This window comes from Oryctolagus cuniculus, chromosome 5 (assembly GCF_051225735.1).
Source record: "Oryctolagus cuniculus isolate XC-2025 breed Fujian yellow rabbit chromosome 5, ASM5122573v1, whole genome shotgun sequence".
Classification (NCBI taxonomy): Eukaryota; Metazoa; Chordata; class Mammalia; order Lagomorpha; family Leporidae; genus Oryctolagus; species Oryctolagus cuniculus.
In genome coordinates this window covers 120,415,550-120,434,516 of record NC_142871.1, presented here as the reverse complement: position 1 = coordinate 120,434,516, position 18,967 = coordinate 120,415,550, and the positions used below count along the sequence as shown (strand labels likewise).

Genomic DNA, 18,967 nt, shown 5'->3' with positions numbered 1-18,967 from the left:
GTCATAAAAAGTTGCCAAAGTAATAAGTTTGTTTTCTTAAGGGCTGTGTTTGAAAATTCTATCTCCTTTTTGGTTTCTAATAAAAAATAAAGGGAGAAGATGAAAAGAAACAGAACTGGATTCCTTTTTTGTTTGAAATTTGATAGATTTGGTGTAGTCATTTATCTGGACTGAGTGTAGCTCAAGTCAGTTATTAAAACAGTAAAAACACTGCATTGGAACATCTTTGTGGTTGCTCAGATTAGTTTTTTATTCTAAAAGCTGATTTTTAACAAGTGCCATAGGAAAAATGTAGATGCCAAGCTTTAAGTTCATTCTTTACACAGGTGGAAATCATGTAGTAGGAATGCAAGGATGTTACAGTCTTTTCTCCTTTAGTGTGTTTCTGGACACGAAATTCTCCATTTTAATCCATGTGGTGGTGGTGTAAGTCCTATTGTTATATAACTTTCAACATCTTCAGTTTGACTCAATTCATTACATTTAAAGTGCAAAATTTCTATCAAAGTCCAGAGGTCATCATGGACTAGGATGCTATGGAAAATCATCGTATGATAAGAGATTTCTGTGAAGATTGAGGAGAAAAAAGATGCAAAGCTGTTGGGTATCAAATTCATAACTAACATAGCTACAATTTCCCCTGGCTGGTGTCAAGTAAGTAATGCAACCCTTCTCCACATTGTTCTGCAGAAGACACACAAGCCATTTTAGAAAATTTTGTCTTCACATAAGCAAGTAGCTTTGCATTTCTCCTTGAGTAATTCATGTTCACAGCCAGCTGTATTCTTCAAGGAGCCACAGTTGCTAAGGAGATCTTCAAACTCGCAGCTATTGGCTGTAACAAAAACAGGAAAGTTAGATCCTGGTTAATTTCCTTGGTAGAAGCAAAACAATCCATACATTTAAAGTGATTGAAGAAAAGGCTATAAACGAATAACAAGGTAGCATTACTCACACTGTGATAGGGCTCTATGACTTGAGGAAAAAATGAAGTATTTTGGTTGTGCTCAGTGATTATTCTGTCACTTTATTTCAAATTCGTGGTATGTTTCTAAAATGAATTGGCTCATTTTTCTTATTCAGCAATGAGAATAATTAAATCTCTTTATATCCTCAGAGTCCCCTATGGGGGCCAATAGTCACATGCAGCTATTAATACTAAGTGAAACATTGTTTCTTAATCTTACTACCCACATGTCAAAGTATTCAGAGACCTCACATGCTCCTAGGTTAAGCTAACAAGACACACATGCATAAATAACATTTACATCATCTCACACAATTGGACTGCATGGGTTTTACACTTCAACACTTTCCTTCTGGAGTAAGTTGTCTTTAAGATGGATACAGATGTAAAAAAGTGCAAACATGTCTATTTCCCCCTCAATGTTTCCAGTTGGATTCTCACTAAGGGCCCCAATTCAACAAGTCTAAAACTGAACTCATCATACTACATATAAGAGTGACAATTCTTTTTTTTTTTTTTTTTTGACAGGCAGAGTGGACAGTGAGAGAAAGAGAGAGACAGAGAAAAAGGGTCTTCCTTTTCCGTTGGTTCACCCCTCAAAGGCCACTCCGGCCAGCGCACTGCCGGAATCAAGGAGCCAGGTGCTTCTCCTGGTCTCCCATGCAGGTGCAGGACCCAGGGACTTGGGCCATCCTCCACTGCACTCCTGGGCCACAGCAGAGAGCTGGACTGGAAGAGGAGTGACCGGGACAGAATCCGGCACCCCAACCGGGACTAGAACCCCGTGTGCTGGCGCCGCAGGCAGAGGATTAGCCTATTGAGCCGCTGCGCCGGCCAAAAGAGTAACAATTCTTGGGGCAACCCCCTTGAAACCTTCCCACATACAAGTGCAATGGTGCTCCAACTAAAAAATCTAAGGCAGAAACAGGAATTTTTTGAACTCCTCTTTTCTTTTGATTAGCACTCAACCAGCATAGGTAACAAATCAAATATTGTTTTTGTTATTTATTTTGATATTACTATGGTAATAACATCCTTTTTTACAAAATCTACATATTTCAAGTTTCCTAGCTGAAGGTCAGGCAATTGTTTCTGCATGCTACTGCTAGAAAGCTCTTCAAATAACATGATTCTAACTTAGCCACATTTTGCTCAAGAAGTTCTTACTCTAGGCAAGTAGTGTTCAGCAGTGTTATACATATTATCTTTCTTTTATACTCGTTTAATAGTGTTGATATTTTCAATATTCTGAATTACAGTTGGGTCAGAAAGAATGCTATTCAATAGTGAATACATTTAAAAGGTAAAATTTCTCAGCGAATCAACTCTACCATCCATAATAATTAAAATGTATCCAACATGTTACTTGATGGTAAGTACTCCATTATGTTGTATGTAGTAATTACAAATGCAGTGTAGACCACTGCAGTGTATAAAATATTTAACACACTGATGAGCTTTTCCTTTTCGCATTAACACATTCTTTTTATTGCTTACTTTAGGGAATTTATTAATAAAAGAAAATGAATTAAGAATTGTTTAAAATAATAGCAAGTTAATTACTTCAAACTTACTACAAAGGCCGTTCTCACAGTGACCAGGGCAACTGGCACAAGGTATTCCTTGTTGGTAAGGAGTATTCTTTCTATTCACATTATTCCCTCTGAAATTTGAAATTTACAATATCAAATATTTTTACTTTGTTGTTGAGCTTACATTGTAAAGGCAGTATCAGCCACCATATATATACATAAATAATCATTCATATTTGGGGTTATATAACAAATCTGAAAAATTATAATTTTCAAGTATAACTCAGATAATAATTCAAGTTAATAACACGCTTCCCACATTGACCCCTATTCTTTGACCATTATTACACAGGATGACCAACAAAATTGAGATCACTAGATTCTAGGATTGTCAGAGCATATTTCAACTAATTACACCATCTTCATCTTCCAGTAGACCAGGTCAAATTGCTGAGACAGGAAAGGTGATGGTCCTGGGGCCAAGGGGTCCCAGTAGGGAAAAGAATATTCTAAACGGATGCAGTTGGAGACCTTTTTGCTTAGTGAAATAAACCATTCCCAAAAAGAAAAGTATCATGTTTTCACTGATTTGTGATATATATGAGTACAAAAAATGTAATGAATATGAGTGAAATTGACATTTTGATATTTGATTATTGTCTATAGACTATCTATATTCCTGAGGAACTGCAGTTTTTCTACTTTATACTTGTTGAATTCTTTATTTAGTGGAGGATTAAACTTACTATTATAAAGTAAATTGAAAGCATGTCATTCCAAATATAATAAGAAAAATAAGAAAGAAGGAGGAGAGGGGGTGTGAGCCAGGTGAGAAGAAATGGTGGGGTAGGAAGTAGTATCATTATGTTCTTAAAACTGTTTATATGAAATACATGAATTTTTTACCTTTATATAAAAAATGGATATAGTTAAGAATATTCAATGCTTTTAGTAGTACCATCTTGTATTTGAAAAATGAAAAAGCACCCTAATTTCTCAAAACTGGAGAAAATGATGTCCTGGTATTTTTTTTTTTTTTTTTGCTTTGTTTTGTTTTAATTCTAGATAGAGGTAGTTACTTTACGTTGTTAGTGGTGTGTTTGTTTAGTGACATGTAATGGGAAGGTGAGAGTAAGAATTTTATGCTTACACAAAATGAATTAGTTCAAAAACAAATTTGATAAACATCAGTATCCAGGGTGTAGTCACTTTATACTCACTAGCCTGCAATTCATTGATGATAATTATCTTAATTAATTTGTAACAACATAAGAGTGCAAATCTCAAAACTGAGTTGGGACATGAGTCCAAGGCAACACTATTGAAACTCCATCTCCCTTGCATAATACATATTCTGTGTACAGGCACTTTAAAAAATGTGAAATAGATATAGAAGTGTTCACAAGTGTTCACCCCCTTGCTTCCTCTCATTACTCACTCCAACCTTTACTTTAAGCATCTGGCTCCAGATGCCTCACTCTGGGAACCCAGAAGTGAGTTTGGATGCATTCTCCTGAGGACTTGATCCTCTCTACTGATCTTTAGGATCTGCTCACTGTAAAATGTCTTTGAATGTGACATTTCTCCAGCTGTAACCCAACATCAGCAGGTTTATCCAGAGTCTCAAAACAAATACTATAGGAGGTTTTTATGGGGAACCCCTGCTTGCAGTGGTAAAGAATGTCAAACATGAAGAAAATCAAAGCAGATAACTTGTGAATATTTATTAAATATTTGTATATTCATAGAATTTAAATGAAGACCTCAAAATGTGGTTAAGGAATTTTCTGCAAAATTCTAATCAAAGACTTAATATATTACCTTTTCAGGATTCTGAAATACATTAGAAGTCTCCTGAAAATATTTTTGAGTCTCCAAATAATGACTTATTTGTAAGGATAATAATATACAAACGTTTTCTTTTTAGATAAAGAAGAATAGTACCAATTGAGCTGAAAGAGCTAAAATCACATTATTTCAACTGAATTTGCTAATCCATCAACACATCTAGCTTAACCATCAAGTTTCTACACTCTTAGAGTGTGTAATCAACAAGAACAATGATAGCAAATTTGGAGAAATGCATACTACATATGTTTAAGGACTAACCGTGAGCCTTGGGGAAGACAACAGACAGAAAAGATAACATTTTTTTTCAAAAATTTATTTATTTATTTATTTATTAAACTTTTATTTAATAAATTTCGAAAGTACAACTTTTGGATTATAGTGGTTGTTCCCCCCATAACCACTCTCACACCCGCAAACCATCCCATCTCCTACTCCCTCTTCCATCCCATTCTTCATTAAGATTAATTTTAAATTATCTTTATATACAGAAGATCAACTTAGTGTACACTACATAAAGATTTTAACAGACTGCACCCACACAGACACACAAAGTATAAAGTACTGTTTGAAGATTAGGTTTACCATTAATTTTCATAGTACAACTCATTAAGGACAGAGATCTTACATGGGGAATATGTGCACAGTGACTCTCGTTGTTGATTCAACAACTGACACTCTTATTTATGATGTCAGTAATCACCCGAGGCAAAAAAAAAAAAAAAAGATAACATTTTATAACTCAGGAACAAGTGCTTCTGATTCTCTGACAGTACTTTGATCTTGAAGACATTTTGAAAAATGTATTCTCTCTTTACACTGAAATATACTTTTTATTCTACTTTACAGAAATTTTGTTTACTGAATTTATCAAATGTTATATTAATAACATGTCCCAATTATTTTGAGATATTGGATGTGAATCATTTCTTCTGATCACAGGTACGTCTTTCTTATATATTTAATTCTGATGTATTTAAGATTTTTGATGATAGACAAAACATTTGAAATATAAAATTGAATATGGGATTATCTGCACTAAACTTTAAACTGCACACTTACGCAGGGCAATATTGGCAAACGTAGTAATATCTGAGGTTATCTTGATTAGGACAGAAGGCAATTCCACATCCAACACGGTAAGATGAGTACCAAACAAGCTAAAAATCCACAAAGCAAGAAATATATTAGAATATATTACAGGGAAAATATTAAAAGACAAATGATAACAAATATAGATGGAAGAAATGTTACTGCTGTATTTTGTAGTCATATACCTTAAGAAAATAAAATGTTTGATCAATGTCATAAAATTCTAACATTAAATTTTCATGGACATTCACCATTTTACCCATTTATAATATAAACACTATAGAGCATGCTTTCTGAGGAGTTTTTCAGACTTGAAGTAAAATGACAGCTCTAGATGAAGCATCAGCCAAATGTCAAGAGTATAGCACATCTACTCAGGTTGTTCCCTCAAAGTGAACATGTAAACTGGTAGCAATTTGGGGAAGCTTTCTCTGGGGAAGCTTTCTCTGTTAGAGCACTTGCGGTAGAGATGCTTTCAAATATTCCTCTTACCTGAGTATAATGTCCAACAATTGCATGGGGACTCTTGGGTCCTACACCATAGGTAAAATACTGGCTCTCATCAAACCAGTTTTGGATTGCATCTGACCAGGAAGTAGGGTCACTAGACATGTAGAGATTCTCACCACATTTTGTACCTAAGAAAAACCAGATTGTTCATGAGGAAAGTAAAAAAATCATTCAATGGAAATAAAAAAAATTACAACATAAGCATAAATATGCTTCATTCAAACGTAGGAACTGAAGTTGCAAACTGTTGAAAATACACAAGAAGAATGCCTTTTTTTTTTAAATCAGCAATAAAACTGATTAGAAGGCAAAACTGCCTCAAACATGGTAGCTGATTTGGACATGCATAACTTTATTGAGAGGATTTCATTCATTAAAAATATTTTTCCTTCCAGATGGTCAAACATGTATTTACTTACATGCTAAAATTTTCTTGTGTGTAAATGCTCCCCATTCTTGACTTTGTACTATGAGCTTCTGGAACACAGCTGCCAACTCTTATACTGTCTCCACTGCTGTGCCACCCTCACCAAAGAGTATTCATATCTATACAGGAGCCTGAATAAATGTTTATATACTTTTGTGAAATTTGAAGAAAGTGTTTATAATCAGTCTTTAAGAGGCCCAATCAAGGGACAACTGATGTCAGGGGGAACAATAGCTTTCTTTTATTTTTTTAAAGATTTATTTATTTATTTGAAAGTAAGAGTTACACAGAGAGAGAGAGGAGTGGCAGAGAGAGAGAGAGAGAGAGAGAGAGAGAGAGAATCTTCCATCCACTGGTTCGCCCCCTAGATGGCTGCAATGGCCGGATCTGTGCCGATCCAAAGGCAGGAGCCAGGAGCTTCTTCCAGGTCTTCCACGTGGGTGCAGGAGCCCAAGGACTTGGGCTATCTTGTACTACTTTCCCAGGCCATAGCAGAGAGCTGGATCAAAAGTGGAGCAGCTGGGATTCGAACCAGTGCCCATATGGGATGCAGGCACTGCAGCTGGCGGTTTTACGCACTATGCCATAGCGCCAGCCCCACAATAGCTTTCAAAACTTGTAAATCATCCCTTAATCAGGAAATCAAAATATTACAAGACCAAATCCTCCTCAGAGAGTTCCACATGTGCATGATAGCCCAGAAATATTTCTCTGTTTTTTGCAATCCACCAATATATATTCATATATATATATTTATTTTATATTTACAGCATATATCATATATAATATATGTGCTTTTGTAATTCAAACTCTACAGGCTGTTTACAGAGATTTTAAAATATTCTTGGGATTCTTTGTAAAGAGAAGAAGCGAAATTAAGAGTCTAACCAGAGACTTGTAACTTAAGACCATTTGTCTCAGTTTTTTACTGAATGCAGTCATCTTTCTTCATAATTTTATTATTATCATAGCAGCAACAATATAAATAATAATAGTTCACTTGAAACAACAGGCAAATTACCCACTGATTTCAAATTAGGCTTGCCTATGTGGATCCCAATCTTGATAGTGTATGTATTTTTCATAAAGTTAATGAGCACATGTTTCTATCTCTTTTTTTTTTTATAATACTTGATATGTATTATTGACTTTTTTCAGTCTAAATAATATTCTGTACATTGGTGGCACTCAGTACATACAAAATACTTGATTACTTGGTTTAAAAAATTAATGATCATACTCAAAATATTAATTTTATGTGAATTTTAATATGATGTATTTTAGTATGATTAAATAGTAAAAAATGTTTAATATTTTTAGAACAATACTAGGGACAATCAACATAATTTAATGTATTTATGAAGACAAAATCAGATTTCAAAACATTGAACAATTATTTATTATAAAAAGAACAGTGATTTAGAAATTAAAAATTTTCTGGTATGACACCTTTTCAGATTGTGTTCTGGGTTTGTCACTTAACTTTATAAACACAATTTTCTAACCTTTAAAATTGCAAAATAAAAAAAAAACACACACAGATGACACGTGACTTACTCTGAGCTAGTTGAGAGGAACAAATAATATGTAAGAAATTATTTGCATAATGTAAGCAATAAAGAAGTCCAAAATTGTTCATATCTTCACTATCTCTGCATCTCATACAGTTTTGAAGAGAGATTACTGTATAAGCAATCTATATTCACAAAATCTTTTTAATGTAATATCCCACCAAGGTCCACTTTTGTTTTATCTGTTAATTATTCAACAAATATTTCTAATTTACTTACTGGTTTTTCGGTCCTCTGGGTCACTGTGCTCTAAAGTGCACTTATTTGCCCACTTTTGAGCATTTACTGTTGCGTCTCTGCTCCATTCCTAAATATCATAGGAAAAAAAATACACAGATTCACCACAATGAGGCACATGGCTTATAATCTGATTGGTAGATTGATTATATCTTAAAACTTCCATATTATCTAATTATCACTGCTATTAATTTTTTTTTTTTTTGTATTTTAGGTGTTAGTGTTTCTCTGTCTGCCACAGCACCAGTTTCCACAGGAATTGAAGTCCATAGATGGTGAATCTAAGGAGTGAAATATCTAGAACCATGTTATTTAAGAGAGCTAACCAGCCACAGCTAGGATTTTAGGCAGTGTGATAACCTAAACATGGATTCATATGTGAAAAATTCTAATTATATTTCAATACTTGTATCCTGGCCTGGGTCATTCCGAACTTATTTTGTATACCACTGCATTTATATGGGAGATACCAACTTTCAGGGACTGTGACCTGGGAAGTTAACTTTTATTTATATAAAATGCCACTGATCTCGAAGAGTGAAACAAAAAGGTAAGGGAGATTTTTTTGAGATGAGAGTAGGAAAGAAAGTGAACAGAAAACAGGCTGGCTTTTTTAAACCACAAAAACCTGAAAAGAGGTGATTCCCCACTGCCTGCCCCTTTCACTGCTGGTACACTGGTTCACAGCACTACCCATCCATTATCTCCTCTTACCATCTTCAGCATGTTGCTGGCAGAGGGAGAGACTGCTTTCCTTAGCTCATTGTGTTTGTTTACAATCTCCTTTTGCACTTGTGTTTGGGTGGTTAACAAAGCAGTAAAAGCTGGATCCTAGAGAAAAATAAGAATTATTTTTAACGCTTTTGAAAATTATAATAGTGAATAATTCCAGAGAAAAAATCATGTGCATAAGATTTAGCTAATTTATGATAATACAGAATTATTAAAAACAAAGTTTTGAGCACTTCCAATAAAAATGAGACAAAATTATGAATTTTGCAGGGGATATAGTAGAGAAAAGCTTTGCAACAAGGAGTAATTCATGGCACAACAAATAACAACCTGTATTGGAGACACAAATGCAAATTTCTGGCTTCAAGAAATTTTTTATATGATTTTTATAGATATAGGGTAGATGATATTTTAGAACCTTAGGGCATATTCATTCCCATTTCTTTTGACTGCAGCAAAGTGACATAAGGGTGGAACCCGAAATTCATCTTGGACTTTCTTTGCCCTGAGATAAGGATTTGTATTTGGAGAAAGAATGTTGAGGACCAGCTGAAGTGCATGTCTCACATTCAATACTCAACTAAAATCATTCTACCTACTATGTGGCAGATTTTATGTTTTTTTTTCTTAAAAGAAGCTTTGCAATGTTTTTAAAAAATTTCTGGCTCCTGGCTTTGGCTCAGCACAGCCCTGACCATTGTAGGAAGATTCTCTCTCTCTCTCTGTCTCTCTCTCTCTTGCTCTTGCCCTCGTTCTCGCTCTCCCTGTCTCTGCTGCTTCTCTGTAACGCTAACTTTCAAATAAATAAATAAATCTAGAAAAATAAAAAGAAATGGGTGATACTGAATTAATAATGTATATTATTTATAATGAGTTGAGTGGTGATTTCCAAAAAGACATGTCATGTGCTTATCCCCAGAATGTGTGAGTGTTATCTTATTTTGGAATCAAAAAAGGCACTCTTTAAAGATACACTTAAAGATCTTAGATTGAAATCATCCTACGTTATCCAGTGGGCCATTAATCCAGTGACCCATATTTTATAAGAGACACACAGAGAGCAGACAGCAGTGTGAAGATGAAGGCAGAGATCAGAGTGATGGAGCCACACGTTTATCAATGCCAGGGACTGGCAGAAGCCACCAGATGCTGGGAATAAGGCAAGGTGTTGATCCCTTCTGGAACCTCCAGGAGCATCCGGTCTCAAGATACCTTGATTTCAGATTTCTGGCCTCTATAGCTGTGAAAGAATAAATTTCTGTCGTTCTAAGTTACAAGCTTATGATCTTGTGTCTCAGTAGCCCTAGGAATCAAATACATTTGTAAACTAAATATTCAAGGTACTATCATTTCATCATTATTGAAATTTATTGCTATTGTTTCTCTAAACCTTTGAAATGTGGTATCATACTTGCGCTACAATTTGTCTCATTCAAGCCTCATTTCAAGTGTTTAATCACTACATGTGACTGACAGCTATGTCAAGTCCTTTGAATAGCCGATGAGAACCTCATAGCATACCAGACACTTCCATCCTTGAAGTAGCTTGCTATCCACCTAGTTGCAGATAGTGCTGAGATTATCAATTTCAACCTTACCTTTCCTTCAGTGGGTAAAGATGGAAGCAGCACAGTAACCAGAAACAACACCACTGGGAATAAAGCCATTGCTAGAAATTAAGCAAAAGAAAACAAAAGCCTGCATTAGATCAAGCAGTGCATGGATTTCTGACTAAGAGGAAGAAAAATCAATGAAATTATCTTGCTTATCCAAAGGAACTGTGACCTTCAAATTTGCTAATAACATAATTAGTGAATAATTGACATAGTTCCAGTAGACTCATAGTGGAGCTGATCCTGTCTGTACTAAGGGCAGCAGTGAATAAAGTGAATAATTTGATTGATGCCTTTAAGGTGCAATTATAAATGATAGGGACATGTTGCCTTCTTTATCATGGTTTTGTTACCCTTATCTTACCAAAAGGAAAATATGGAAAAAACTCCACATTCCTTCATAGGTATTCATAGTACTAGCATCTATTATTCATCTCTATGTTTTGGAAAAGCTTACTTTCAATGTGTACTGTCTCTTTATTATTAAGATTTATTTTTATTTATTTGAAAGGCAGAGTTACAGAGAGAGAGAGGGGAAGAGAGAGAGAGAAAGAGAGAGAGAGAGAATGTTCTATCTGCTGGTTCACTCTCTGGATGCCGGTACTGCAGGGGGAGGCTTAACCTCTATGTCACAGAGCCAGCCCCCGTGTACTGTCTTTTGATTTGCTATTTTATATGAAAAGTATAATTATTTGTCCATTTTATGTATATCAGACTGCAATCAAGATTCCAGGATTGTGACCACATAGACATATATGTGCAACCAGTTCATTAATTATTTTTCTAATGGAACTCTTAGAAGTTGTGTTAATTTTCTTCCTTATACTCGTGTGTAATCTCAAATTTCCTGTGGAGAAAAAAATGCAAATACAATCAATGTATTAAAAGTTTAGCTGTTCAAGGAAGTTTAATACATGATTTGGTACACAGGTAATATTTTCATTAATTTTTGAAAAGTCATTCAGCATTTCATTGTCCATATTGTCCTTTCTTTTTTTTTCTTAAAATAATTTTAATTTTATTATGTAGTTTTTAAAACTGAAAACTATAACACTGATAAGATAATTAAAATTTTTACAAAAATGAGAAAAAAATTTTGTATACATCAATATAATAGTGTACATAATAGAAAAATAATCACCACTATCACTATTTCTGATTTCCTTCAAAAGTTTCAGGCTGTATTTGTTCTTAAATTTTTTATGTACAAAAAAAAACTCTTCAGTTTCAATTTAGTTGTTGAATTATCATAATATTCCCAGTAATATTTTCTTTTTTAATTTTATTTAATGAATATAAATTTCCAAAGTATAGCTTATGGATTACAATGGCTCCCCCACCCCCCCCAATAACTTCCCTCCACCCTCAACCCTCCCCTCTCCAGCTCCCTTTCCCCTTCCTTTCACATCAAGATTCTTTTTCAATTATCTTTATATATAGAAGATCAATTTAGTATATATTAAGTAAAGATTTCAACAGTTTACACCCACACATAAAACAAAGTGAAAAATACTGTTTGAGTACTAGTTATAGCATTTTTTAAACTTTTATTTAATGAATATAAATTTCCAAAGTACAGGTTATGGCTTACAATGGCTTCCCGCCCATAACGTCCCTCCCACCCGCAACCCTTCCCTTTCCCACTCCCTCTCCCCTTCCATTCACATATTGTCCTTTCTTACTGTATCAAAACGTCCTAGACATTTCGGATGAAGCAGTAAGACCATTTCACTTAGGAAGCACTCATCTTCCTGCCATTAATCTACTTCACTTATTTTGCTAATTAAAGTCCGCTTTGATTTGCTTCCAATGTGTGAGACTGCACTCCCAAATTCTTGGAGGGAAAGAAATTCTTCAAAAAATCATTTGCGATACATCTCAGACTTCACCAATTTGTAAATATTAGGCAATTGATCCTCAATGGTATGCCAATTAAATGAAGAAAATGAACATTTGTTAATGGTTTATGATAAAATTTGAAGTGTAATGCACTTTGCTGCTTTCTTGGGTATTACTCTTCAATTTTACAGATGAAAAAATAAAGGCCTAGATCAGTTAGCCCTTTTCAATGATAACTTTTTATTCAATATCAGAAATTAATTTTAATCCAATTAAAACTCAATATACACTGAAAGAGACATAGTTTCAACTGGGAAAAGCAAACAATGAATCATTGTTGCAGCACAATGGAGCCTTGCTGTTCCTATTTTAATAATTCATACACTACTGCATAATCATATATGTAATAGAAGTAAAACAATTAATATGGAAGTTTATATACATAAATAGCAACATTTTAAATTCTATTTAAGGTGATTTTAATATAATTATTTAAAAAAGCAATAAAGACAGGAATTAAGGAAATTATTTTTAGAATGAATATAAAAATTCATTGGATATTACATCTTTGTTTTGTAATAGTGCTACAATATTCCTTCTTAATTTTAAAAGTTTTATTGAAATCATTCTTAATAAAAATTTATCAAAATTTTAGAAAACATAGGTATATTTACTAAATATATAATTTTACCCATAGCAACCTAAAAATAAATGGCATAATAGAATATTCTTAAAATATTACTACTGCTACTCACTGTTGGTTCTCATAGCAGGATGTAATATCTGTTTAAACTCTAGAAAGGACAGTGGAGAGAAGTTATAGGAAAATATATATTGTACCCATTTCTGTTTTTGTAAATTCTGGTTTTCAAGTAAACCTAAGTTTAAAAGATTCTGGGAAGATAAGGGGGTGCACACAGAGAGGCTGGACAATGGGCACCAAAATACAGATAGAAGGAATAAGTTCTAGAGTTTCACAGCACAGTGGAGTGGCTATAGTTTACAATAACCTGCTATATATTTTATGAACATATAGAAGCAATGACAAGAAGAGGGAAATGCTAATGTTCCTGATTGGCTTAACACCCATTGTATGCATTTATTGAACTATCACACTGCACCACAGAAAAATGCACTATTATTAAAGATTTTGACACAGTGTAAGGAATTTAAAATGATAACTGATCATCACACATTGAATATATGTATTGAATTATGACATTGTATACCGCAAGTATAAACAATCTAAATAATGAAAAAAATTGTCATAAAAATTCTGAAATGATATTTTTCAAATCAGTGGCCTCAATTTTTATCACCATTTAATCAACAATGTTATGACATTATTTGCTTCCCACAAAGCATTAAGAGAAAGTAAACCATGATGTCTCCCTCTCACTAGCAAAGTTCCTCTCATCTTTTCAAGGATACCAAAATCTGGATTTTGCTTTTTTGACCTACTGCTTCTATACTCACCACTGAAGTCAGATTTATTACCAGGAACAAGGAGCCAGCATCATAGAGAGCGCCCATGGCTCTGCTTTCTCTGACTTTTACTTCCTACTTATCAGCTACTTACAGCTTAATGATTAGGAATACAGTTTTTGGAAGTCATTAGGTCTATGAAACTCTCACTGAGCTTCAGTGTCAAATTTCTCTATGTAAAATGTGGATTATCATATATTGTCAACTTTGAAAATTGAAAGTCATAATATATGCAAAACACCTAGTATAATCAATACTCATACACAATATGACATATTTGGTAGTGTGAGGATTCCTAAGATCTTTATATAAACATATATTATATTTAGTAGTTGATTTCAGAAGTGTTTATAAGACTTGTTTTGCCTTCTAGATGCCTTGGTGCGTGCGTATTAGGGAGGGATCAGAAAAATCTAATCAGGGATTCAAGTGTTCAAGACATGGTTCTGGCTTACTTTAGGAAAACTACCTAACATCTGTGTTGCTTATCATCATCAGTTCCTTGAAAGGTAAATATACATAAGAGCCTGAAGATTTTGCACAGCTCAGTCAATCAATAGGCTTGCCTTAGATGACATATTATTCCATAATTTAATAGACCATGATATGATACACTCTTCTCTGCTTCTCTCCTTCCCCATACTTTTTCACTCATCCAACATCTTTCAATCATCTTTGTTGCATCAATGAAAACAATGGTGAGAGCATATGAAATACTTCTCCATTCACTATAACTTCATGTTATCTCTACATTCATACATAGTTGAAAAGTTGGTTACCATTTTTTCTCTTGCCACTTACCAATCAAAAAGTACTGTGCCCTTTATGGCAGATGTTCTAAGACCAGGATGACATAGCTGTCTTAGGATGTCTGTAGGAGCAGCATGGTGTACAGTTTCATAGTGCTAAAAAATGGAATATTTAAAATAAATAAAAGAAGACTACTGTTATAGATAGTATCCATATTTTCTGTCACAAACTGAAAACTTGGCTCAACTATTTAGTTTTGTTCTCTAATTCATTAGTATATATGAAGTCACCATTATGACTATAATTTCCTCTAGAGATCAGTTTGTGTTTCTATGTCCTAGTTTTTGCTTCAAGCACTAACCTAAAAGTAGACTCTTTAAAAGAGTTCAACTAATTCTGGATTCCCTAGCTTCTCTGAAAAATCATAGCATACTTTCAATACTCCTAATCCCTTATCTAGGACTCCAACTCATGCACTATCTAAAGGATAATATCAGTAAGAAGTTTCAGACATACATGGATTTGGGAATTAAATTTTTAACTTCATGTTTTCATATGGAAGACAATGGATGACATAAAATCCAGAAGAGGCAATGACCATAAGTCTAAGTATTGTATACAACTTTGAATAACAGTACATTCAAAACATAAGAAACTAAGGCACTTAATTTGATTTCATGAAAGACCAGATTTAGAGACGTCCAACTTGTGTGAATTAATAGGTCTCAGGTACATAGGATGTTTTGTTTTATAAGATAAGTAAAGCATATGATAGATTAAACAGAGAGGTGCATTGAACGTCCTTGGTGGGTAAGTACTAAGCAATAATAGTGAACTATCTGCCCTGAAATCTGCCAATGTACCCTCGACAGTGCCCACAGGCATGGATGAAGACGAGCAATCCCCCCCTCCTCACAGATGTATCTCTCTGTCTTCACTCACCTTCCCGTGCCTGGTCGTTTCCATTCTCCCAGGCTACCCTAATACTTACCTCCTTCTCCTGAGCACAGGTCTTCGTGGTGTGGGGCCTAGCTGCGGCTGCTCGCCCCTCCTATGGCGATTGTCAGCTTTCCCCATTGCACCACGTGGGGGCGACGTCACAGGGCTTTATGCCTTCACAGCCATCTCGCTAAGTGGTTTCCTCCCATCGCTTCTCCATTTGTCCCTAGGATTGCGCCTAAAAACTTCAGTACATTTCTCGTTTTTTTTTTTATTCTTGGAATGTATACCCTATGAATTAGCTGAGGCTACCACACATACACAAAAATATTTATATTTATGATATACACCAATAATCTCGTACAGCCTAACTGAAAATGATTTTCAGTCAATTGCTTCTTAACTGCTTTCTTGCTTCCATTCTTGCTCCCTTACAAAATAGATTTCATTATATCACACTCCTTTTCAACATACGTTGATGACTTGCCACTTTACTTTTAATAATATACTAATTTATTTAAAAGTGTTTTTATTAAAAATGTTAACATGAAAATAATATATATATATATATATTAAAGGGCACTAGGTGATGTTTTGACATTTGCACTATGTAACCAGGTTTCTGCCTAATGCTGTTGCTTCTTTTCAAATTTTCTTAGCTTTTCTCTCTCTGCTTCAGCTCTTCTGGGCTTCTTGCCTTTACTTAACTATGTCAAGTTATTATCTATCTCAATAAATTTGTACTCACTTTTCTTTCTGTCAGAAGTCTTCTCCCTTAAAGAATCTAATTGGTTGTTCTCTCATTTCTATTGTGTTTCTGACCCAATATCATTTTCTCAGAGAGGATTTATCTGAAAAGTTGTTTAAATCCACCTTTCTTTCTCCAAGCCCATCCTTATCATGTTTTATCCTCTAGCAATTTTAGTTGATAATGTATATGATTTCTTAGTATCAGTCAAAATAGTTTTCCTTTTCTCTTTTCTACCAGAATGAGCTCCATATTATCTTCAACAAATATTTCTTAAGCTCAAGAAACAGTGATACACACTGTGATGATTACTATGAAAGAAAATACATGGAGTTGCAAGAGAATAAGAAAAAATTCTTCAGTTATCTTCTCACAGAAATATCTTTGATAGAATGTTTATTTTGCATTAGCTACTGCAGTAAGTAATAAGAAGGATGCTTTCAAATGGAGCTAATAGCAAACATACCTGCCTTGAGATATAAAAGATTTGAGGTGCTTCACAGAATTTAATGGGGTCATTGTACTGGATCATAGTAAGGGAGAGTAAAATGAAATGGGATTGGAGGGGAAAGTAGAAACTCATTCAGTTTCTTTCAGTTTGGTTTGAGTATGAATATGTGAATTCTCTAAATACTCAAGAATGCCATTGAAAAGTTATGAATGGAAACCAATTAGAAAATGTATTAAAGACTAAGAGATACTGCAAAAATAGCATCTGCGAATTACAGTAGCAGCCTTGGAGCTTCCTGCTTTCCCTTCCCTCAAGACTATGTATATCTTTGAAATTTTCAGTAAAGTCAGACACTGGATAAGCAAGTTTCAAATTTGACAGTGCAATTATTGGTATTATTTGAAAGGTTATGAAAAGATGACAAAATCATCTGTTTAACAATTGCACAGAAAAAGTGAAAGTTAGTCAGGGGAAGTCTGAAAGATCAATAATCAGATAATCTAGAGAAAAAATGTGAAGTTTCTGGGTGGCAAGAAAAAAAATCTTGCTCTTTTTAAATGCATTTTTTATTTATTTTTATTTTAGGTCTACAGAAAATTTGCTAACATAGTGGAGAGATCTGCATGTATTTCTCGTTCAGATTCACTTTCTGTATTGTTACCATTTTACATTTCCCTAGCACAATGATCAAAACTAAGAAATCAGAGTCACTGTTAATAATACTCCATACCTGGATTGTACCAATTTTCCCATTAATGGTTTTTTCTCTTCCAATATCCAATCCATGATAGCACATTGCATTTAATTCTCATGTCTCCTTATGCTCCCTTGGTTTGTGACTATTTCTCAAAATTTCCTGATTTTTCATGATTTTTAGTTTTGAGGAGTACTGTCAAATACTTCAGGGGTATTCTGTAGATTGTGCCTCAGTTTAGGTTTGTCTGATGTTTTAGCTCATTTGATTAGAGAGAGATTTTGATTTTCTTAGCGAGAATGTCACAGAGGATGAAGAACAGAATCCACATAACTAATCACTGATGGTGTTAATTTGGATCTGTTGGTTCATATGGAACTTGCCAACCCTCAACTTTATTGTTACTCTTTTGCTTCTTCCACATTTTAGTTCTTGGAAGTGAGTCACTAAATTCAACGAGTCTCAAAATGAAGAAGACTGAGTTGTGCCTTCTTGAGGGGGTATTTATGGAGATTATTTTTAATTCTTTTAAAAATGTTTCTAAAAGAAAATTTTTCTAAGGGAAAAGAGGTATAAAAAATAAAGTGTGATCATTTTCTATTGGAAAACTTGTGTAAATTGCAGTTAGCTTTGTGGTGCTGGGTTTAGTCGCCACATGTAACATGTGCCGGTTTCAGTTCTGGCTGTTCCTCATTCAACCCCGCTCCCTGCTAGTGGCTTGGGAGAAGCAGCAGAAGATGGACCAGGTGTTTGGGAATCTGCCACTCATGTGGTTAACCTGGATGGAGTTCTAGGTTCCTGCCTTTGGCCAGCCAAGCCCCAGTCATTACAGCCATTTTGGGAGTGAATCAGTGAATAGATTTGTCTTTCTCTGTCTTTCCCTCTCTCTTTCTGCAACTCTGCCTACCAAATAAATAAATAATGATTTTAAAGTGAATCAAAAGTCTTCATTAATCTTGGCAAACTTAAAGTTTGGGTTCCTTTAGGACACATTCAACTTAATTGTAGGTTGAGCTGAATGAGTGAGACAAAGGGTGAATGAATGAAACAGCATTAAATATAAAATATGTGGGGGCTGGCACTGCCACATAGCCGGTAACTGATATGCCTCCATCCCATATAGGGCTGGTTTAAGTTCTGGCTGCTCCACTTCTGATCCAGTTCTCTGCTAATGCACCTGGAAAAGCAGTAGAAAACAGTCCAAGTTCTTGGACCCCTGCACACATGTGGGATACCTGGAAAAACCTCCTGGCTTCTATCTTTGGCCTGGCCCTGCCCCTGCTGTTGCGGTCATTTGGGGAGTGAACCAGTGGATGGATGATCTTTCTCTCTCTCTCTCTGTCTAACTCTGACTTTCAAGTACATCTTTAAAAAATGGATTATATGTAAATGATTATTTGGAGGTATTTATTTATACAGCAGTGCTAGGAAAGATGACTGTTGGCCAGCATTTATGTGACAAAGCTAATACATTCCATTCTTACTGTACATTTTAATCTAGGAACATGATTTTCAATTTCAGCTCCGGAGCT

At 34.5% G+C, this 18,967-nt stretch overlaps 1 protein-coding gene across 2 annotated transcripts; it reads right to left on the bottom strand.

Moving 5' to 3' along the window:
* Positions 1–233: 233 nt before the first annotated feature.
* On the bottom strand, positions 234–18,850 carry CRISP2 (cysteine rich secretory protein 2). 2 transcript variants are annotated; one of them, XM_089333201.1, is made up of 9 exons: positions 15,595–18,850; positions 14,655–14,758; positions 10,515–10,585; positions 8,899–9,015; positions 8,167–8,254; positions 5,932–6,077; positions 5,410–5,507; positions 2,542–2,630; positions 234–835 (listed from the first exon to the last, which is right to left on the bottom strand). In XM_089333201.1, the coding sequence occupies exons 3-9, from the start codon at positions 10,581–10,583 to the stop codon at positions 708–710; spliced, it is 735 nt and encodes a 244-aa protein (XP_089189327.1). In that variant the 5' UTR covers positions 10,584–10,585; positions 14,655–14,758; positions 15,595–18,850; the 3' UTR covers positions 234–707. The 2 variants fall into 2 exon arrangements, with proteins under 2 accessions (XP_089189327.1, XP_089189326.1); XM_089333200.1 differs by having other exon boundaries at positions 14,655–18,850.
* Between the last annotated feature and the right edge of the window lie 117 nt (positions 18,851–18,967).